General features: G+C 39.8%; 4 protein-coding genes across 6 annotated transcripts; 1 reads left to right on the top strand and 3 right to left on the bottom strand.

Moving 5' to 3' along the window:
• The first annotated feature begins 354 nt into the window (after positions 1-354).
• On the top strand, positions 355-5,630 carry LOC144657447 (uncharacterized). Of its 3 annotated transcripts, XR_013571531.1 has the most exons (7): positions 355-425; positions 740-846; positions 1,528-1,628; positions 3,491-3,880; positions 4,200-4,274; positions 4,933-5,071; positions 5,474-5,630. XR_013571531.1 is itself a non-coding variant. In XM_078517789.1 (4 exons), the coding sequence occupies exons 1-4, from the start codon at positions 762-764 to the stop codon at positions 5,519-5,521; spliced, it is 624 nt and encodes a 207-aa protein (XP_078373915.1). In that variant the 5' UTR covers positions 728-761; the 3' UTR covers positions 5,522-5,630. The 3 variants fall into 3 exon arrangements, 1 of the variants encoding a protein (XP_078373915.1); XR_013571530.1 differs by lacking the exon at positions 355-425 and having other exon boundaries at positions 728-846; XM_078517789.1 differs by lacking the exons at positions 355-425; positions 4,200-4,274; positions 4,933-5,071 and having other exon boundaries at positions 728-846.
• A 736-nt stretch (positions 5,631-6,366) lies between these two features.
• Positions 6,367-8,595, bottom strand: LOC144657085 (uncharacterized). The gene has a single exon (XM_078517379.1). It carries the CDS (start codon positions 7,949-7,951, stop codon positions 7,169-7,171), a length of 783 nt encoding a protein of 260 aa, XP_078373505.1. The 5' UTR covers positions 7,952-8,595; the 3' UTR covers positions 6,367-7,168.
• Positions 8,596-10,404: 1,809 nt separating this feature from the next.
• LOC144658642 (uncharacterized) lies at positions 10,405-14,150 on the bottom strand. Its single transcript, XM_078519103.1, has 3 exons — positions 13,734-14,150; positions 12,517-12,712; positions 10,405-10,959 (listed from the first exon to the last, which is right to left on the bottom strand). The coding sequence occupies exons 1-3, from the start codon at positions 13,987-13,989 to the stop codon at positions 10,719-10,721; spliced, it is 693 nt and encodes a 230-aa protein (XP_078375229.1). The 5' UTR covers positions 13,990-14,150; the 3' UTR covers positions 10,405-10,718.
• Positions 14,151-15,478: 1,328 nt separating this feature from the next.
• Positions 15,479-23,191, bottom strand: LOC144658641 (uncharacterized). Its single transcript, XM_078519102.1, has 5 exons — positions 22,860-23,191; positions 18,470-18,761; positions 17,860-17,901; positions 16,624-16,734; positions 15,479-16,002 (listed from the first exon to the last, which is right to left on the bottom strand). The coding sequence occupies exons 1-5, from the start codon at positions 22,967-22,969 to the stop codon at positions 15,907-15,909; spliced, it is 651 nt and encodes a 216-aa protein (XP_078375228.1). The 5' UTR covers positions 22,970-23,191; the 3' UTR covers positions 15,479-15,906.
• Positions 23,192-23,246: the final 55 nt, after the last annotated feature.

The following is a 23,246-nucleotide window of genomic DNA, read 5'->3' as shown; positions in this document are numbered from 1 at the left end:
CGAGAGGCTGTGGACAGTCTATATCCATTTGCAAGATTTTTTCCATGACATTTTACTTTTTCACGCCCATTTTACTTTGTCCAGCAATGTATCCTGCGCGCGAGACTTGTGCGCGTGCGAGGTACATGCGTCAGCTGTCGCAGGGAGTCCTTCGGTCGTCGGAACAGCGAAAACAACAAACAAAATTAAAACAAGAAAAGGCTTGTACGTCTTTTTGCTTTCTATAATAGTTATTGCCAGATAACAACTGTTAACATCTACGTCGTACAGTAAATATTCACTTTCGTTCGCCTAAACAAAATGCATACAATGACGTCAGCTGTCAATTTCACTTTGTAACGTTCATGCCCTTTGTTTCGTATAAGCGCGCGCTCTCTCAGAGTTTTTTTAGCCGATAACCGTGCTAAGAGGAATGAAAGTTTAAGGTCATTGCCCTGTTTTGCATTGCGCTCCTTCTGCGCGCGCCGCGCGCGCGCGGCCATCCGGCGGCTTTCTCGCTTGTCCGCGGGGTTGTCACTTTCTCCTCGGCCGGCCTTCTCTCTTTTGGGTGTGCGTCTTCTTTCTGTGCGATCTTCATGTGTTTGTTCGCTGTGTCTTTGCCAGTCTCGCAGAGGAATTATGGAATTGGATTCATGGTCGTCCTGCTCCTCGTCTGGTGCCCCCTTTTTTTTCTGTTCCCTTGAGTATCCAGTGGCGAGTTTGGTTAATCTATGTTCAGTTTATTCGGGGAATGACTAAGCAGACAAATAACGGAAAGGAAAATGAGACCTTCAGTGTTTCTTGTCTTCTGCGTTCTGAGTTGCTTTTGTTCAAAGTTTGTTCTCTGTGAAGTCGCTGGACAAGAAGGTAAGACTAGTGCGAAGTAGTGAAATTTGCGAATTGAAACTGTGATATTTAAAAACTTTCTTTGGCTATGTATGTGCGGAATTCGCTCCCATTTACCGTAAACAACTTGGCTATGGTTTGCTCGAGTTTGTTGAACGTATACATCAAAGGTATTCAAAATTATTTGGTTGCTGATCAAGTTTATTTAAGCGGCCGAGAACTTTTCTATGACTTTTCGCTGTGAAAGCGCTGCGAATTATGGAAACAATTTTTTTACCTTAATGTTATAAAAAGAATTTCCCTTAACCTCGAGCATTCTGTTGCTGGTCAGTGTTAAGAGGACAGAAATTTTTCTCTTCAATTTTGTTTCTTTAAATAGTCATAAAGTTTCTTTTTGTCAACAAACTTGAAGAAGTGTTTTCGTTTATACTCTTTTTGGTTTGAGTGCCTAAAGCAATAACTGCCATAACTGGCATTTATTCCCAGATTAACGAGATATTCGGGTGTCAGTGTTTAGTTAGCTTGATAGGCTTTATGGTTAGCTTATACGGTTAAGATTGGTTTTATGGTTAGCGTTTTAACATTGTCAAGTTAGCCCCAGCTCTAAACACTTGATAGAAAGAAGCACCGTCCTCAGTTTTTCTATGGTGTCTATCTGTTAGCTGCACTGTAACACTTAGAACTTGTTATGTGCTTATTTAGGAACGAACCTGAACTCGCCTCAGTGCCTGGACATTGACATGCAGGTAGAAAAGACAAGCGAGGATATTCAAACCGTCACAGAGAAAATCAAACGTTACTACGTAAGAACTTAAGTCTTTTTTAATAGTTAGACATTTTTTCAACCGCAGCCGGTTTAAATCCCGCACCGCAATGTCCTGTCCAAGTTCTACTTTATTGCGACCGTAGGAAAATATAGTCTTACGGTTAACACCGGCCCGGAAACACCGGTTTCCTAAGGTACCTAAGGTGGACAATTTTAACCCACTGCTAGCTTTTCGTCAGGTTGTGTTCCGCTCAGCGGCTACATAGCCTCATGCACTGCACCCTTTCCCATTCTACGGGTTTAAGCTAACGTTCCTTCCCTTTCTTTGTACTCGGTGTACTGCTTCGTCCCCAGACGCCACCGCCGGTCGGTCGAACGGTAAAGGCGGTAAGGCGGGAAGACAGGTAGCATGGGGGTTGATGGTTAGGGAGCGAGCCGTTTTCCCGTCCGCATCAGGCCCACAACGCCAAGCGAACAGTGTACGTCAGTCCCACAACACCAAGCGAACCGTGCACTACCAAGGAGGAGGACGCCTGAGAACGAGGCGGCTCTGTGTATACAGTAGAACCCCGGTAACTCGAACCGTCTGAAGGGAAACGAAAAACCGTTCGAGTTAGCGGGGTTTCGAGTTATCGGGGTCGATTGAATATTTAATTTGCCAAGTTAATAATGGATAGTTTACTGATTTTCAGCACTTCAGTATACAGCACAGTGCAAATTAAACTTATCTCGTCAAAAACTCTAACACGATCACAAATTCTTAGGATAAGAGTGGAAAAAGGCTGTCAAATACGTGATCTGTTTTGTTGCTCTAATCAATGGGCAACCGTGGCGAGTTGCAAGAACCGGGATTCGAGTTATCGGGGTAAATTTGACCCAAATTTTGATCAAGGGAAACGAAATTTAGTTCGAGTTAGCGGGGTTTTCGAGTTATCCGAGTTCGAGTTAACCGAGTAAAAATGACTGAAAAGTGAGTTCAAATCCAAGGGAAATGGAAGTTTGTTCGAGTTAGCGGGGTTGTTCGAGTTATCCAAGTTCGAGTTACCGGGGTTCTACTGTAATATCTGTTATTTTGGTTAATATGTTTATTGCACAAAAATCATTCTTGTTCTTTTGTTTCAATTTTTTAGATGGATCATGAAATGTTGACTCCAAAGGAGGCATTTATCACTACTATCAACCTGGTGCACAAAATCCGTCATGGCATTCTATCGGACTTCACTTCAGGTCACTTAACCTGAAGCTCACCTTGAACATGACAGTGTTCAAGTGTGAAACAGATAACAGGGCTGGACAGACTGAATACGGAAAAATATTGACCAAAAAGGCAAGTTGAAATATCTCAGGGGGTTTTTCTGATTACTTACAAAAGCTTTTATTTTGAAAAATTGACTGATTTTTTCCTTAGTACAGCTCGGCTCAGGGCTGATTTCCTTTAAATTCTGTAAAACTGAAACAAAAGCAAAGTCAGTTTCGAATTAAAGAGTTAAAGCATCATCACACCTGTCCAAAAATGCAAACCGATGACACAAGAACTCCAAGAAAAAACATGTACAAGTGCACTAAAACCAATTATAGAGCTCCTCCCCCACCCCCCTCCACCGAAGGAATAGCACTTAGAAAAAACACAAAACTGGTTGTTAAAAGCCCGCACTCTACTTGGCACTGGGATTATCCAACTTGACATAAATTGTATTTCGGTTTAAATGCTATATAATCTACGGAAGTTTCTGCGGCTATGGTGTTGCCCTATCACGCAATGATTCCGCGCAATATCACCAGAAAGACATGACTGTAAGCATACACAAGTCCAAATTACGAAGATAAAGTGTTCAACATGACACGAACATGGGAGTATAAGCTAGATCAAAACTTTCCTCCTTTGCCTATTTTCTGCAGGATGGCATTCAAATCTCACTTGATTACAACAGCTCAGTTGATAGTAGTGCAGATACAAGCACCTCGACAGCATTACATTGGATCACGTGGCCATTTAAGAGCCTAACACATAAAGTGGCGATCGTGTATAATTTCTGGGCGGACAAGACGATGAAAGTGTTACATTGGATAGCTTGGCCATTTAGGATCCTTTCAAACAAGCTTGTGGCTGCATACGGTTTCTTGGCGGATGTTTGCAGTGCTCTGAAAGAGAAAGTCAAGAAACAATTTGATGACCCCATAAAAATTATAGAAGCGGTTCTGGAAGTGATCTGGATGGTGGTTAGCCCTTTTTTGCGAGCTGTAATTTGGCTGTGCGAGAATATTATAGATGCCAAGAGATATATTAAGGTAAGGAAGTAAACACTCTTTTGAGAATAGGAGAAAGGACACTATATATATATCTACAAAAGTAATGAAACTTGCATAGACTGAAAATGCCCCACCCGCTTTTAATCACTCCGTCCGTGTAATCCAATCATGCCCCACCCCTGCCTCCCACCCCTCCACCTAGCTCGTGCGTATACAGACCCCTGTTAGATAGATAACATTCAATAAATTGCATTTCGAGGTGTGCGATTCTCTACTTACTATTACATTCCTTCCTTAACCTCGAAAGTTTTGAATGATGGTTAAAATATAACTTCTTTTTATTTGTTCTTTTTCTAAGTCGGAGACTGCATTATTCTTGGAAGAATATCCAGCTGTACTAGGATATATATCACCACTTGTAAAATGATCGGAGGTGAGCTGTCATTTACTAAACGTACGTTGAAGTAATGTTACTTCTTCAGTTTACCTTGCTGAAGCCTGCGCTACCCGCCTGCAAAGCTCTTGGGAGACTCATGTAAGCTTCGTAGAGTTGACAAACGTTGGCCTTACGCTTAGTGTGTTATACGCCGGGTAGATAGGCCTGGGTTCTAGACAATGCCTTCCCCACCCAGGAGTATAAATGGATACTGGTGAATTGTTTGGCAACCTAATAAGATTGGATGCCAAAAGAATTATTTCCAGTCTAGTTATCGACCAAAACAAGCTAAATCGTAGGTTCTTAAAAAAAACTGTTGCGCTAGCAATGAGCTAAAGTTATTTCTCCCGACTGGCTCAATTTAAATGAAAAAGATAATCGTGACTAGTGTCAAGTGCGGAAAAGTCAGTGGTGGGTTAGCCACGTTGTGATATCCAGCGTGTGCGTTATATGATTCCGTTAACATAAATGGTTTGATTCAAATTAATGTTTTGTTGGCCAAACGCGCGTATTTTACCTTCTAAATACAATAACTTTAGCTTAGAATACAAAGTGTATGACTACCGCAGTAATCAACAAAATTTTGTCATTCCGAGTGGTACGATAGTTTTCGGTAACTTTACCTCATAAACATGTTTGTAACATTATTTTGTAGAACACTTGTCCAAGTTTCTATCGCTGTGGCCCTGGAATTGGATGGACTCCATTGAGTACATTGGCTATACTTGGGTCATTATTTACTTCTCGTTCACTCTGATCAAGTTCGCTATGATGGATGAACGCCAAATGCTAAGGTGAGCTTTTAAATTATTCCATTTCCAAAGAGATAGTTTCGAGATCGTTGGACAAGCATGAATCCCGTCGCATATATAGTTGCAGCAGCCAAGTTCCTTGGCGTTCTATTTTCCTAGGCTGTTTACAACCCCTCTATTTTTCAACGCAAAAGAACGATCGAAAAACATACCAGAAAATAGAGGGCTGTAAAAAGTCTGCTATTTTCCAAGTACACGCATAAAGGCCTGGGAAAGGGGTCTGTCCGGCTCCTTAGGTAGTGATTCGAGTGACCAAATTAAAGAAAACATGCAGCGGGCGTCTGTGAACTAGTGCCATTTTGGCGGGAAAAACGTGGTAGCCTTCGATATCTTACTACGATCTCTCAACTGTATTAATAATATGTGATTTATTTCATGTTCCAGAATGGCCAGGCTCACCGGAAAGAACCGCCACTAGAGCACACTGAATAGGATAAAACTGAAGCGAGAGACTCATTATGCAACTTGATTATTTCTTTTGACTTCTTATGTGTTGTTTAAAAACGAACATGTAAAATATTTTCATGTTGAATAAATATATCGTTGTGCTGTTTTCCTTTCTTGCGCTGAATTTTTTTGCCTTCGACTAATTTCAGCAAAATTGTAAATTCTTGTGGTAGGCAAACGAGGAAACATTTGCTTTGGAAACAAAATATTTCTGAATAAAATCAGAAACAATTTTTCTCTCGGAAACAAAAATGCAAACCGGCGGTCATTTTTAGAGAAACAACGTTCCTCGTTTAGTTTCCAGGGGCTTCAAAATCAACCGAACATTTTTAATGAACAAGTAGATAATTAGTGATTTCTACAAAGACTACAAAAACTGTTGACGGTTATCAATCCAATTCAGAGTAGCTTGTACAGCTAATATCTCCGAGCATTTCAACAGTACACAGCACGATGGGCAAAGACCAGACCACAACACCGGGAACTCTATGCCCTTCTCTTTACGATAAGTGTGTTGGTTCTTTTACGTCCCCTGCTGACCATAACACTGAATCGAAGATACAGGAGAAGGGGCCTACGGTTTATCGTCCTTATCCGAGAAGGTAACTAACCATTTGCAGATGTAAAGGCAGCATATTCCCCTCAGTTATTTTAATACCCCGAGTGTGGACAAACACTCATAAACATGCTGCGCTTGTTTTTCGCCCGAAGACAAACACTTTTTGCGGTACTTTTGTTGCTACAGAGTCGTGTTCTCAGCATTAATAGTAGTAAATGTGATATTAGAGTCAGCTGTAAATTAAAACTTGTTCGAGTTCACTACGCATCAATGAATCACAACTTTGGCTTTATTTTGGATTTCGCTCATATTATATTAAATTTGACGATCCTTAACATTGTTTAAGACAAACAGTGATCTTTTCAATAGGTATCGTACGTCGTGCAAACTCCTTTGTCTTATATTTATAGCCATCAACTCTTGAGAATGAATATAATTTGCAGACATTTTGTAATAGATATAATAGTTGATACATGCCCCTCGCGTATGAGCATTTACGAACGTAATGTATGTCACGCATTTTCATTTTCTCTCGGTTTTGAAAAGTTAATTATACAAATTCCTAAAAATTCTTGCCTTTCTGCCCTCTTAGAGCAGGGTGTCATTTGCAATACTCTTTTCTTTCTTAAGTCCTGTTTGTATTCACTTGCTTACGAGAATACTTTCTAAGGGATCCTCTAAGATCTTGTTCGCAGGCCCAGGCTCGCAGGCGATGAATTGACTTGTAAGATAACTAGATATATATAAAACGTGAGAAAAATATGGCCTGTTTGGACTGCATATAACAAAAGAATAAGGACAGGCACAACCATAAACACATAAGCGCACAAAAAGAACGAACACAATCATTCGTTTTATGCTGTCCTCACAAGGAACAAGCTTAAGCGTAAACACAAGAGAACAAGAGAGCATAATGGAGATTAGGGGGGGGGGGGGGATGGCGAACTTTAAACCGCGCTTCCCCATGCATCCCCTTTTCCCTATATCTAGATTCCCCGCTGGGAGCCTTACAGGAAGAGAAGCAAGAGAGAGGTAGTAATATGGTTGTAGCATTGTAAGTATCCTACACACACTTATTTGTCAAATATCGCATCAGTGTCAAGGAAGTCAGGTGTTGAATGCCTCTTGTGTCTCAAGTATCGACAGCTATTCAACTCTTCCTCCCACGATAGTGTCTGTTTCTTCAGCTCACTATCGTCCATATTTCGGTTATGACTCGATTTGTCGTCACCGAATCGTTTTGCGTCGCCATGAGTCGACTTCTCGTGTTTTGAAGTTTTCTTAAATTCGTTCTTTCGTTGCCTGTCTCCTGGCATATGACCGATTGGAAGAGTCGAGCTTCGCTGTCGCTGTCGTGTCGTCGACTCCTTTTCGTGGTTGCTCTCGGTGGCTCTTCGTACACGAGTCGGAAAGCCGTGTTCCGATAATGGTGGAAGAGGGCTCCGACCCAATTTCGGAGACCTCTGCTTTGAAATAACCGACGATTCTTCGATTATACTTGGTAGCTGAAGAAAGCTTTGTTTCTTACTGCTGTCCATAAGTGTAGCTTGAACCTTTTTCTCTGCGATTTGACATTCCTCTTCGGCCTCGACAATACATTGAGGGATTTCCTCTGGGTCGCTTTCACCATCGCTATCAGAAGACGATTCTTCGCTAGGATGTGTTAAATTGTAATGAATCGTTTTCCATGTGTACTTTTCGGTCAAGATTTTCGAAATAGTCGAGTGATGTTCAATGTCCAAGCGACGAAGTTTCTCGCTGAGCTCAGCGTTTGACTTTTGTCGAACTGCCTTGTAAGATTTCGTGCTTTGTCGCGATAGCCCTGGATCAGCTCCCGTGCGGTAAAATCGAGACATTTTCCCGTTGAATGATAGTATCACACCGCACAGCACAGAGATAAAGTCGTATCTTTGTGTACCTTGAATAAAAACTCCAACGCGAAACTTTGTCGCTATTGTAAACAACTTGAAAAAGCTGTGTAGATCAGATCTGGCTTCCAAAAACGATCTTGTTCGATATACGTGTTCGCTATTCCTTTCACCAAGAACGCGATGCTCTTTGTAAGTCTCTAACGAACGCCTTTTCGAACAGTGATAACGTTGTTTTCAAACATATGTTGAGCTGTTTTGATATATTTTTCCCACTACGTAATTCAAGAATGCACTTCAAGATAACACCTCGTAAAACTTTTGACGCCTTGGGCTGTTGAATCAAAACAGACCTCTTTTGACAGGCACGATTGTTTTCCCATATGGATGCATTTGTGACATTTGTCTTCTCGGAGGTACTACAGAAACAAATTCTGTTCCTGCTTCGACAAAGAAAAAAGCGTTGTAAAGTAAAGTTCCTGTAATATGTTAAATTTCCCGAGCCGTCTCTTGTTTTTGCCTGTCTAAATCAAATATGTTTATGAGATTAGAAATATGATCATAGTTTTATACCCAGTGAAACATGAGCCAACCTTTAAACACGTTTTGCTGGTGGGCACAAGAAGAGTGATGCAAGAAGCGACAGATTTTTCTAAGTTGCGGAAGATTTTTCTATTCGAATCGCGTTATCAACCACCCAAAAAACGAATTGTACTACAATAGCTATCGGACAGATGAATCTAGCAACCACAAAGTTTTGGAAGATCTGCGCCCTTGAAATATACATGGGTGGTACATCGCTGACTTCTAAGCCCCCCTCCCCCAGGGGGGATTTCTAAGCGGAGAAGTAGTTCGTGCCAGTCAGTCGGTATTCACATATGCCCGTCTAACCCCTTAACCCGAGCGCTTCTAATTATGGCAAACTGCCGCTGCTTCGGAAGTTCTGATAATTGGGATTAAAGTTGTTTTCAAAACAAAAGCCAAAAACAAAATTTAAAAATATATTAAAAGGCAGGAAGGATTATAAGGCAGTGGCGGAGGTCGCCGCATCAGTTACATCACGCGAAGTGAAACTTTCGTGATCAGAGCTCACGCACATGCAATCTAGAGGCAGTTTACTCTCTGAAGCCAATCAGAAAGTATTTTAACTTATGGAAATTTTTTTGCAGTTGGAAAAGTTGCAAGAATAAAGGGTTCGAGGGAGGAATAGGGTATTTCAACTATAACCTCTGCGCACCCACCCACGATAGACCAACTGATCGTCGAATGCACGGGAAAAGTGGGCGCCGTCAAAAATAATCCTCTGATAACTCACTCTATTTAGTAACTGACGGGGCTGACCGCTATGCACAATAATAAAACAAAACACTTGTGATGTTTGTCTATCTACTTAAGTTAGCGCTGTAACTAAAGTAGACTTTTAAAGCGCTATTTTTGTTTTGTTTAGGGAGTGTAGATCAGAACAACCATGCGGGGGAAAGGGAGACCAAAGGCTTGCACGGCGGTAGCGGAAACAATTCGGCTAGTTTCGCATTTGTACTGCATTTAGCTTGCGAACATGGATGATTCCAATCCGGGTAATACCTGATACCGGATGCAGTCTATGCACTTCCTGGCGCGAAAGGGCCCAATTATTATCAGCTCATTTCCGATCCCCCCCCCCCCCCCCCCCCCCTCTCCATCCCAACCATGCGGTGAATATGAAATTCAAGAGGAAGGCTCTCTCCTTTGACCTTAATAAAACCAGACAAAGTCTCTATCTTAAATACACACCTTTTATTGCTATAAAACAATTACTCGTATGACTCTACGTGCACATGTATAAGAAAGCAATGATTTTTTCCTCAGAAAATACAAATAAATACATCAAAGGGAACTGAAATGAGCAACTGCATGCACACGAGTTTTTCTAAGACTGTACACATAAATGTCAGTTAAAAAGGGGAGGGGGGATAAACATAAGTGTAGTACTAAATATACGGTGGTGTACATCTTTAGTTAGTGCTTGCAAGTCAAAGGTAGACAACTCACGGACCAAGAGATGGTCGTGGGCTCTTGCTGACAGTAAGCCGAGGACTAGAGGACTTAGTCAAAACTCTTAATTGTCTCAGAGCATCTCACGCCCAGAACCCAGAAACCACTTTCCGACAAGCCTAAGGAGCCAAATTTCGTGAATCTTCCGAGGCTGAGGTTTTCGGCAGGGATGTTGCCGATCTGATTGGACAAGAACAATCGGAAAGTCTTCGGAAATTAAACGAGAATTCGTCAAAAACGACCCTCGTTTCGAGCTTAATTCGCAAATGCGAAGTGGAAAAGTTCAGAAAGTAACGACACCGCCTCGTTTCTTTTGGATTTAGAAGGTCACAACGTTCGGGCCGGGGGTCGCTAATTTTGGGTAGATAAAACCTGTACTATGCAGTTCAAGTATAACAATCTACAACTTAAGGATAAAACTTGTTTAATAAAATTTACACCAGAACATAGTAATGTATTGTCCTTAAAACGAGGGATCGTCAAAAATAAACATCAATTACTTTGGTACAGTGGGTCGCTACTTTCAGCCGGCGTTTGCTAATTTACTCAAAAGGTCTTTATGACGCCACTATTAACGTTCTACAAAATTCACATAACTTAAATAAACAGTTTTTAAAACTCGCGTTAATTCCATGGAACGTCGACCTAATTTCCTACGCGTATTTTATGGGTAAGGTATAAAACAAGCAGAGAATTTGTAGTTACCACGGTGCAAAATGTCCTAAAGTTTAACCTTCTTTGCATACTGGTCAAAGTCTTTCTTGTTCAGTTTGTAAGCCCAGTGTTGAAGAGTTTGTCGTACCACAGGTGACACAGCAAAGTTATCGTAAGCGCAACCACTTCGAACGATCTTTGAAATGAGGTTATTTCGCCAACGCCCCTTGTCCCCAGCACATTTCTTCCAGCGATCCACTTGTCGTCTGTCGTCTTCAGTGCGGCGACCAAGATAAAATCTGCAATACCTTAAAATAAGAACATAAATTGCTTTTACAGTCTATACATTCGCATTTTTTTGATTCGCTGTGAATTTGCCCGGAGGGAGGAGAGGACTGGGAGAGGGCAACCATATGAAAGGATCGGGGATGCTCGTTGTCTCGCTTAGGGGTGTAAATTTCGGATTTTTGGTCTCACTTAGGTTGCTCTGGGAAAAACATAAATTATTTTAGCTGTCAAAGTTAGGGTTACACACAGAGAAATATACAAAAAATATTGGTCTATTTTAGAGGTTATTTTCTAAATTTAGGGGTGGATCATTAAAAAAGCGATGGGGCGGAGGGGGGGGGGGGCGGGAATTTTTAGCTTGCACAATTTTTTTTTATGCCCGTCGCTTGTACAGAAACTTTGTTGGGTGTGAAACCTTCTGCTCCAATTTTTTTCAGACAATTGTTGCTTTAACAAGAAGAATAGAATATAGAATTTATCAGAATGTTGCTTAAATTTTGTTCATTTGCTATATTGATAAAATTATTTCAAAAATATTGTTGCTAATCCGAGGTTTAATATTTAACAACCATTTTTGATCACTATATTTTTTAGAAAATAAAAACAATGGCTAAAATCAAATGCCATGTATTTTTATTTTAAAACATGTTATACTCGTCTGATTGTTTTCTTTACTCTACACTAAACATATTGTTGGCAGGACTTGAAAGTCAATTTTCTATCACCATTGGCATATGGAAAAAAAGGTTTTGAATGAATGAAAACTTTATTTACCCTCAGTTGTATGTGAGGCTTGTTAGGCCTCTAATGGCTTGTTAGGCCTCTAAACAGATAAATGAGCTAACTCTAGGTCCTAAGTAAATCTTAAAATAAAAATGTAATGTAATGTGTGTGGGAGGTGGGGCTAATGTAGTTTGTTTTCATGAAATTAGGGGAGTGAGCAGGCTGGGAAATTTTTAAATTTCTTCACTCAGAAATACTATTTTCAGCATTCTCTATGATATATTTCGGTATTTTTAGTGCTTAATAGGACCTTTCCTTTTGCATGACTGTTTTTTTTTTTCTTTGCCTTCCCCTTTCCATGAATTGGTTTTCTTTGCAACTTTCCTTACATGATTTTTTTTTGGTTTCTCACTTTTTTAATGGTCCATCCATTAAAGAGTCCCTCTTCCTGTCCTCTTTTCTTCGACCTCCTGTACCCCTTCTGCACACCCTACTTTCCTGGACACTTCCCCTCCCTCCGCCTTATCTTATTCTTAACAAAACACAGAACCTTCATCCAATAATAATGGACCCTCTTAATAACATGTATATGTGTAGCATCTTCATGTTGCTAAGTGTATAATGCACCTATCCATGGTAAGCCCCAGGGGAATTTGACATCGTGAAGCTCATCCAGGGTACCGATTTTGACATCTAAAATGGTCTGCTAAGTTAGAAATTTAAGAGGAGATATGTGAAATTTGACATTCACTAGGTGCCCAGGGGTGCGGAATTTGACTCTGGCTTCCAAAAAATGTCAAATTCCCTGGGTCTGCCCCCCCCCCCCACCCTTGGGCTTGAGTGTAACAACTCACCAATGAAACCAGCCATAAGGGTCTTGCTTGTGAATCCAGCCTGATGACTCCCACATTTCTAAGCTCCCTCCACATTTCACTTTGTATGTGTTGACTTCATTGCGATACACGCATGACGTCACCTGGGTTTTAATATTGAGTCCTTTGAACCAGTCAGAAGGAAATTCCTTGTACACCTCAGAAGAGTATTTCTCACCTGGAAAATACATGTATGTCTGAATTAACCACATGCTTTTTCATTCTTATATAAAAACTCTTTTACATTTAATACCCTTACAGTTCTACATGTATTACTGAACAGATTGATTGCAGAGCCACTTAGATATTTGTACAGTTAAAGGGACACTGTCGAAGGCATTTTTCTGCTTATCAGTAAAAAGTAATAAAATTGGTGAAGTACTCTCTCATACACTTAATGCGCCTAGAACATCAAAATGTAAATTAAATTGTTGTCAAGGGAAAAGGGGAGCCGTTGTAAGGCTATGTTTACACAGGACCGGATAGGAACTGTTCCCAACTGGAATCGCTTCTGTGTACGTACATGGAACCGTTCTGGAACCAGTCTGCAACAGGTCCAATACTCCTGCAAAACAGCAGGTCCAGTTTTGGATCTGTTCCGGACTGGATCCAGAATGATCCCATGTACACAGAAAGCCTATCCGAACCAATTTTTGGACCGGATCCGTTTGGGACCGGAGTTATAAGCTGCTTTTGCAGGCCACAAGGCAGACTCAGACCAGGTATATAGGATCAGGGATCACAGCCTTGGGATCGGGATCACAGCCTCGGGATCGGGATCACAGCCTCGGGATCCCGGATCACAAGTCATGGGATCCGGATCAGCCAATCAGATGGGATCAGAATTGGAATCAGGGATCAAATGTTGCCACATTTTGGGGATCAGGAATCAAAATTTATAGCTAAAATTTCGGATCAGCGATGAAAAAATATACCTGGTTACGACCCTGACAAGGGCGGAACTTGTTGATAAGCTTATCTAAAGTTCCTGATGGCATCACAATAATATCACTTGTTTATATATAGCTTCAGTAGACTGGCATAGTAATTTCTAACAAAACTGGACCACTATTTGTAGGTTTCCATACATCTTTAGGCTCTTAAATTTTTAAAGAAAAGGTCGTGACAGTGTCCCTTTGATTTCTCACTGAGTTGGTGGCTTGGTTTTGCTAACACAAAAGCTTTTAAACATTTTATACCTGTGACACTGGAATAAATCGGTCGAAAGTACGTTCCTCCGAAGCTTCCAGCTTGAAGAACTTCTTTTGGGGTCATATTTGGCTTGAAGTCTGGAAAATCGGCGAATAACAACTTTCCATGTTTGTCACGCTCTGGTGTCGAATTGTGTAGTTCATGTTCTAGAGTTTCTTTGGCCTTGCTGTCGCTCGCAGTTTTTCGTCTTTTATTCGGCGTTTCTTTCGTTATTACAGAGGATGATGCCCGTTTTGATGCCATAGTTAACTCAAGCGGGGATCCAAGTGAAAAACGGAGAAAGGAAAGATAAATAGCAATGACAACAAGCAAGCACTAACCCTGAAACCAACGCTTTCTTTTCGGTTACATAACACTTGCTTTGTAGCCAGGCTGTCCACGTTGCCTGGTTACTCTGGTGACCCAACTCGTTCCCACACCGTCTCACCGGACTCGGGTAAGGCCACGTGTCCTGTCGTAAGGGGCTTGGAATGACGAGGAATGAGGAATGACGAGAATGACGAGCTTGAACTTACATAGTGTTTTCGCCTGGAATTTACCTTTCAAGCCAAGTTGCCAGACTTGATCTCTCAGGCGAGGTAGACAAGTACATATCGAGCCAATGAAACGCGTCCACCACATAAAATCAGTCTTTGGCTTCATGATTCAGTGTATCGTTTGTCAATTTTACTTATTTATGACTACGTTATTTATCTTTGGATTTCACGAACGTGTTCGGCCGAAATCACGAATCACGATCCTCAAAATAAGCAGATCACGCATCCCGCTAGGCTGGCGATTCACGAATCACGGCCAAATTTGAACTGTTTTCACGTATCACGCGCTAACTTGTTTTGACCCCGAATCACGCGTCACGCATAACCCTTTTACCACGCTGTTGGTGACCCGGGGGGGGGGGGGTACTCCAAAAAGTTTTGTACGGGGAGGCTCCGCCCCAAGTTCTAACCCCTTACCCTTTTATATACCATTTTTGACAGAAATTGTACCCCTTTCGTATACCTTTAACTGAAAAAAGGTACCCCTTTCATATACCTAAGAGACATAACATGGCCTTAAAATAGGACGTTTTCTTGTCATTTTTATGTAGCGCTTAATAAATTAAAATAATACAGCCATAAATTGCGTCTGTTTGAAATATTTTAATTAAAGGCCCTTTTAAATAGCCAAATGACATATTTCCATACCCTTTCATATACTTAAACGCGTGAAATCCCTACCCTTTTATATACCTGAAGCCTGAAAAAGGTACCCCTTTCGGGCGGAGCCTCCCCGTATAGGCCATTATAGGGAGTACCCCCCCCGGGGTTGGTGATGTGCAGAAAGCTCCAAAACAACAGAACTTAGATTAATTTTATCGCTAAACTTGACAAGCAAACTGGAATAGCTTTAAGCTATTCATGTTTTACAGAGTGGTGATTAGGGAAGACGGGAGGAGGGGGAATTACTCGAAATTACGAGTCAAGCCTATCTTCCTTCAGTATATTTTTAACACCATTTCAGTCATTTCACGAATCATTAATTAGTTGATTTGCGTGGCATTTACCTTTCAATAGCCTGGTAGCAAGACTTATGAATTATGAGTTCATTAGGTTTATACTCATGTGAAGTACGATATTTGACCATGGCCTTGGAGTTGAGCCATCGCCTGGAAGGTAGTGGGACCCTCCCAGTAAGCTAAAAGGGTAGCTAAAGCTTGTTACTGGAATTTGGACAGAAAAATTAATACTTCAGGTGCAAGAAAGGGAGTTAAAACTCTTCTTTCATTTTTTTCATTTTTTTAATCCAACTCTCCCGTGCAGTTTTTACAAAATACAAATAGGTTATATATTTCTCTATGGACCCTCTCGCCCCCATTCTCTCTCTCACCTGGAATAGATTTTTAAGACTACTTTGCAAAGTGTTCCAGCTAAGTTGCTTTTCACATTAAAATTATAAACAGACAACAATATATTTTGTCAGCTTCGTTTAAAACGAGTGTAAATTATTCTACAAAGCTCACTGTAATGTAGGCGTAGGCAAACCAACGATGCCATTTGCTATTTCATTTCTAGGTTCTCAATACCAGCCGAGGGTTTTTTCAAGCTTACTGCCAAGTTAAACCCATTATCACATAGCAACTTTCCATTCTTCGTGAAACTTTTCATGACTGGTGATTTTTTTTTAACCGTGAGGATATATCTTCTTGAGCCATGGCCTTGGTAAATAGCGAGCGCCATCAAATTCACCAAAGTATTCCTCAAGTGTTGAGTGAACAATCTACAACAAGAAGAAAAAACACCTCAGATAAGCCCAGTTCGAACGCATTTCACTTATGCAATCATAATAATCTTGTTACATGCATGTGCTGATTAACACAAAGGGAAACATGATGACGTATTAATGACTAGTATGCTGAACTCTGGATCAGGCAGTCTCAGTTTGATTACTGGCTGGGTGAATGTGGTGGCTGTAAAATGAAAGTGCTTTTCTCCACCCAGGCGTATGAATGCTGTGGGTAATTCAGAGCTACACTCTAGCAGAGTCCGGGTACCACAGGCGACTTACTTTTTTCTTTGGGCAACTATAACTTTCGGCTATCATGACAGCTTTTAAGAGCTGGGCACCTAAGATTTCTTACAGAAGCGCTACAGAAATAAAAGACAGGGAATGCAGATAAAAAGGAAGTAAAAAGGCTAATCGGGTGGTGAGTTTTTTATTCAAGATTGTTACTAGTGAGCCAGGGGAAAAAGACTTAGCAAGTATTTAAGAATATCTAGAGTAGTTGCACATTTCTTGTAGAGACTTGCGTTGTTGCCATGGAAACACATGATGGGTCTGAAAAGCAGGATGTTGTGGAAAATGACAATGCAATTTTTACAAATTGAAAAAAGCACATACCTTTGTATTTGTTATAATTTCAATATTTTCCTCTGGCACATAAGTGATCTGACTACTTGGTCGATCTCGAATGTCAACAAGAATTGCATAGTTTGGCATCTCACGCCAATGCTTGAAATAAAAGTTGTAAAAATGCACTTTAGTTGCAAGAAAACCTCAGCCTGACATTCTGGCTTCAGTATAATATCCCTCATACATGTTTACATCAGACTAGCCAATTTCACCCCAAGGCCTCACTTTTGAAGTACAAACTTGTAAATTTTATCGTGAATGTGTTCCCAAAGCAGCAATGATGAAAATAATAATAATAATAAAAAAAAACAAGTGAAAATGGCATAAAGGTGGCAAAGGTTTGTGAAGGATTCCATGCAAATGAGGCTTGGGGTGAATTCTGAGCATTTGAGGTAATCATGCATAACGCCTATTTTTGTATCCAGAGCTTTTTTAAAGGTATGCAATGCGTGCAGAAAGCACAATGCCATTAGGGGGGTTATGAGGGTGTAGTTCTTTGCATGCATCATAGGCCTATGATATTTAGTGGATTATTTTTTAGCACACAATGCGTGCAGAAGGATATGTACCTGTAGCTATTTGCACGCATTGCAGGCCTATGACAATAGCAATTTCTAAGCATTGTAGGCTCACAATGCATGGAGAAGGCTATGGACCTGTAGCTCTCTACACACATTGGTAAGTAGTATGGTTTTAAGCATTATACAGGCACGCAATGCATACAGAGGGCTATGTGACTGTAACTCTTTGCACGCATTGCGGGCTTATGGTAAAAGGTAATTGAATAAATGTCAAGCTTGATGAAATATGCAGAAGACATATTTATTATTCAATCAATGACACAAGCTTCTCCAAAATAATTTCCAGTTCTCCCGGACTCAAACCTATGACCTTCCACACACCAGTTGGATGCTTTAACACTGAGCCATAAAGACATGACTGTACAGTCATGTAGGTTCAGATTTGGAAAACACTCTGCATAGTACTTGGGTTAGTTTTATAAATTTTTAGAAATTGAGCAAAAAAGTGAAGGTAAATAAATGTGAATGATGTTTAAAACCATTATTATTAATAAATAAATAGAGAGCCAATAAATATTATCCAATTAAATTCAGTTCAATTAATTAATTAGTACAATATCATTTGGAAAATATTATATTACCAATAGTTTGCTGCATACAACACTATAGGTTAATGAAAACTAAACCGGAAAAATTAACACACCTTTTTATCTCCATGATTGGTCTGTGTCCATGACTCGGATGCCTGTGAAATGAACTTCATTTGATTATCAGTGGCCACCATACCAGGGTCAGACAGGGTGCAACCCCCAAAACCCCCCCCGAAAATATATTGAAGGTTATAGTATATATGTATGCTGAAATGAATGAAATGAAATGAATGAAATGACCTCCGCAATTTTCAGTTCACTGGTTGCATTGCTCTACCAATTGAGCTATGAAGCCTTGATAGGTTGGGAGCCAGTTTATTGTGGGTCCTAATTTCTCGTATGTGGAGTAGATGACAAAGTGAATATATGAAAGACATATATATGTGAGAACAGCGGATAAATGATGAAATGGATGGAAGCGGAAAGGGTAATGTTAACTATACAATTATCAGAGTCCCACTACTTTTTGCTTGTGGAAACAGGGGCAGGAGAGGGGTCATAACCAAGAGTAGTTTATGTTCTCTGTTGATTTTGTTTGCCAAATTAATCATAGACAAGATGATGTCCCATGATCAAATATGAAGGCCTAAATAGAATAAATTGTAGAATTGCAAGGGAATGTTTTTAGTCCAGTTGAAAAAGACATTTATATACTGGTTATACCTTCAGTTTCTCATCCCAACCAATGATAACTCCACGGTAATTCCACAGCTTATGCCTTATGACTTGTCCCACTTGAAACTTGACATGTTTAGGTCTGGGTGTGCGTGGCACTGTCGACATGGCAAAGTGTCCATTCTTCTCCTGAAACTTGAACACTTCTTCTGCTGGGCATTCACCTTCTTCATCATCCAAAAAACTCATCCATGAATGGGTCCAGTTCACTAACATGCTTTGCCATTTGTCCCAATCAAGAATATATCCACTGCTTAATAGACTCAGAGACTCAGAAAACCTGTCAGAAATAAATTAACTAAATAAATGAAATTTATTTATCAAGGCCTGTCTCACAGGGATTATTTAATAATCTCTCAGAACTTGAGACTAACTTTTGAACTCACTGGCTAGTGACATGTCAGATTTTACTAGCCAAAAGTAATTTTTCGCTAGTCAGGTATATTGATTTCTATTAAAGAACTGTTGACTTTTCTGAGTTTTTCACTAGCCAAATGGCTAGTAGGAATGCTAAACCTGGTAGCCAAAACCTAAATTTTTAGTAGTCTTTGGCTAGTTGGCTACTGTTAGTCTCGAGCCCTGTTCTCTACAAGACAGGCCTTGATTTTAACTTCAAGTCAACTACAGCCAGTAGATTATTCATCTGGGATGCACCATGAAATTCATGTCCCATTTGTTTCGTCACCATATGTAGCATGAGAGTCAATGAATTCATTGGTTAAAATTAACTTCCACTAGTTATTATCAATTTCGAAATTGATTTCAATCAAATGGTAAAACAATTATAATTTGCAATCTTTAATCTCTACCAATTATTGATTTTCTGACTACCGGTATCTCTGGTTTACTAAAAGTTGCACTAAAGTTGAAATCTCTCATAAAAAAATTTCCACAGCACATAATTTGGGATAACGGGATAACATAGGATTATACTGGTAGACAGTATGATCCACCCTTTCCCTCCCCCTCCCCCCTCTCACCACTAACTCCTCCCCTCCCGCTCAATCAGGGCTTTAGAAGAAAGTTGGCTTTTCTCTGTGGGGTTAAAAAATCAGGTTACTAGTTACCATTTTCAATGGCTAACATTTTTCCATGTTTTCTCATGTGTGAAATTATTTTCTTGAAAGTTTGTCTGGACAAACTGTTGCGTTTTTCAAGTAAACCAATAAACATAAAAAATCCCCCCAAAAAACAATAAAAAATAAGCCATCGAACATCCCTATCCTAGCATTTACCAGAAATGTAAAGACGTACTTTGCTGTCGACATTCCGACATTGAAGAAATATAAAAAGTTGACACAAAAGTTTTCAAAACCTGTGTTTCATGTGCAGAAACACACAGGTTGAGCTGTGACAAACTTGACATGTTCACGCTCCAAATGTTAATTGGTTCAGTTGAAAAACGTAACAGTTTGTCTAGACAAACTTAAACTTTTTGCACGTGAAAAAAACGTGGAAAAAAGTTGACCGTTCACGGTAGCTCGAAAATGGTTGTATCACTGAAGGGAAGCATCATGTTGACAATTTGTTCTTTGTTTTTTTTTGTTTTTCCTCTTAGAGGGGAAATTTTGACTTACTGTGTCAACAGGTGAGGGGACGAGTGGATGATAATAAGCAATGGATTGGTTTAACAGGTGAAGGGTTGTTTTATTGTGGGACGGGGAGGGAGGGGGAGGTTGAATTGGTTTCTAGTAGAGAACACCATCCGAGAAAGTTCATTTGATTTAAAACGAGTGCTCCAATCGGAGAGTGTAGTGTTTGACTCCGAAATATATGTAGCAACTAAGATTAACCTTCAAACCTATATAACCGTTCATTAGTTCACAGTGAAGCAACAGTTTCCACTTAAAAAAAAAAAAAACAGAAAAACGCGGTAAATGTTTCCTTTTTTCAAAAGATGGTATCAGCAGTGAAAGTATCAGAGGTATAATTGTTTTTTGCACTGCGAAGATTTCACACGGCACTCTTCTTATAATGTCTGACGGTCTGAAAGCTTTCTTCTGAGGAAATATTCCGCTCTCAAACAAAAGTTTCATTCATAGATGGAAATACTTAGGAAATGTTCAATTTGCGTGACGGATTGTTGATGTAGGGTAAAGGTCATGTTGCTTTAAATATAAATTTGGAAACATTCGCTTTCATGTTTGACAAATCAAAGAAACTTTACTTGCCAACTCGCTTTTTGATATGTTTTTGCTTTTTCTTTTAAGGCAAAAGACAAGAAATTCTTGTAATTCATACCTGGAAACGCGCCGGAGGATTTAAATCTTACATATAATTACATTCGATCTTCTGAAAGTAGATTTGGTGACACGTCCGGCTGCAATGCAGGCTATTTGAAAGCCGATCTTTTGAAATGAATGGAATGCTTGTTCCACTTCAGTGCTAGCGTTATCTCCTAGGAATTTTCACCCAACAAACAATCTACCGCATGAGTGTAGTTTAAACTCTAAACTAAAAATATAACATCCCGGAAAATTACCGGCAAAAATTCGAGTGTTTTCTGGTTCACTTTCCTCTTGAAGATCGCCAAGGAAGTGATACCTAAAAAAAGTTATTCGACGCTTGGCAGGCGGGAGAACTTTTTAACCCATTGCTTGAGAACATTCATGGATAATTGCCAACGAGACAGCCGAGCCAAGAGGCGAGGCTGTCGAGGCGGCAGAATCATAGAGCCGTGTGCGTATGAGTGTATAGACAGAAAAAATCTTAAGTTCTGCGTAAGGGACTTTTTTTTTGACCATATTTGGGTGTAAGTAAACCCCATATTTGGGTTGTATTGTTCTTCCCAACTGGTTCCCAGTCTCTCACTCCTTGCTAGAGAGCAAATGACCAAAATGGCGTCCACACGGCTCGCTGTTAAAATTTTCAATGTGGTCAGTCATCCCTTTACCGATAAATACACCTTTAGGGAATTATAAATCGAAAGAGAATACCCTAAGAATATTCGACCGCCGAAAAAATGAACATCAAGGTCTTCAAAGCGATGAAATAATCTTTCGACTTTGGAGTCCTTTGATTTACGATCGAAGAGAGACATGAAAATCAAAAGCGGACTGTTGACTTCAAATAGAGTTTTCTTGACTTATGAGAATGCTGAAGTCAGGTAAATGCTTCCTTTTAGTGTTGATTGTGTTTATAGTAATTGTTTGACCGATGATTCATTCCAAATCAAATACCGTTTATATTTTATTTGGCACGCATTTTCGCTCCGCGTAGGAATAACATCAATACAAAGCGACGCTCACTAAAATTACTGCATGTCATACACACAAGAAAGTCAAAAGTTTTTTGCTTCTAAAGGCAAATGTAATGTTAACTTGAATAAAAATTTTGTCTCCAAATAATCCTGACCGTTCAAGTTTTGTTTTCTGTTCAAATTTTTCAAGTTTTGCGTAACTGAACATGGCACTTCGCATGCGAGACTGAAATCTGACCCGTGCATTACTGTCTCTGATTACTGAAAATTATTTTTAAAAAAGCATCTTAGCAGTTTTGATTTTGGGATTTGATTTATAAGAAGTTCTTGAAATGTAACTATCAATATTGTGGACGGAAACATTTTAACCATCGCGTGTTGTATTTAACAAACAGTGATTAAACCTCATTTAATAGTTAATTATTGCCTTCATTTTGTGACATTTTAACGTTGAAAAGAATTTAAAGATTTGTCGAGAGTTATCAATCTGTCAAACCCGTAGCCTGCGTAGCAGACATATGTGTACGTTTTTTAGTGTGTTTAAAAGAGTGCGCGATCGCTAGAATACGCGCGCTGGAAACTACGGCGCCTGCTACGCAGGCTATCAAGCCTGTGTCGTTTATGAACACCAGAGAAATAGCACTTTTTTCGCATATTACCTAAAATACAATTTACCATATTTTGGACATTTAAATATAGTTCTATCAAAAACCATTCAATATCTGTTCTTATGAACAAACATGAGTATTTCGCTCGTTGGCACTTACCGATAGGTACAACTAGTAGGTCATAATAACAAGCCCGTTCCCGTCTAATTTGCATATTCATGTCTACGTACTTGTTCCACTTGACTGCGCATTATCTAACACCTAGCGTAGCGTTTGCTTTCCCATCTCAAGTCAATGCATGAGTGTAGTGTAAACACTACACTAAAAATTGGATGGAAACTTGAGTTTAATATTATAATAGTTATACATTATACTGATTACACAATTTCAGTATTGAAAACTTCCAAGATGTTAAGAGAGTAATTTGCTGTAAGTATGTTTACATTTAAAACAAACCTTATAACAATATTATATAAAAAAAAAAAAATTATTCTCATTAGAAACAGTGACAGTGCACAACAATCTATTAAAATTCAGTCAGGATTTAGTTAGCCTTTTTACATGAACTTACTTTTTGATTAGCTGAGCCCTCTCGCTTGCAGATGGAGCAGTCCACTGGCAGATCAAGTACTGCAGTGGTACTGCTAAGAGTAGAAGCATAAACTGGAGCACACGAGGCATTTTTTTGCTGAATTGAACTTTTTTCAATCGCCACGACTCGAAACACGTGGACTTCTACATTTACTTCCGACACTGTGCGCGATGGCAAGACTTTCACACTTTTTCCCACTGCATTTCGATGCTGGCTTAGCTTAACAAGACGTGTCGAGACAAGAAGCCCCTTCGTACAGTACACAGAGCTCGAAATGTTTTCTTCCAAACAACGAATCAATAAACTCCACGATTATCATCGGGTAAGGGAATCGTCCTTGGCACCAAGCCCCGCAGTCCACATAAA

The sequence above is a fragment of the Oculina patagonica genome, chromosome 6, assembly GCF_052425735.1.
Source record: "Oculina patagonica isolate OP01 chromosome 6, crgOcupat, whole genome shotgun sequence".
NCBI lineage: Eukaryota > Metazoa > Cnidaria > Anthozoa > Scleractinia > Oculinidae > Oculina > Oculina patagonica.
Note: the sequence above shows the minus strand (reverse complement) of the source record. Positions and strands in the feature narration are given on the sequence as shown.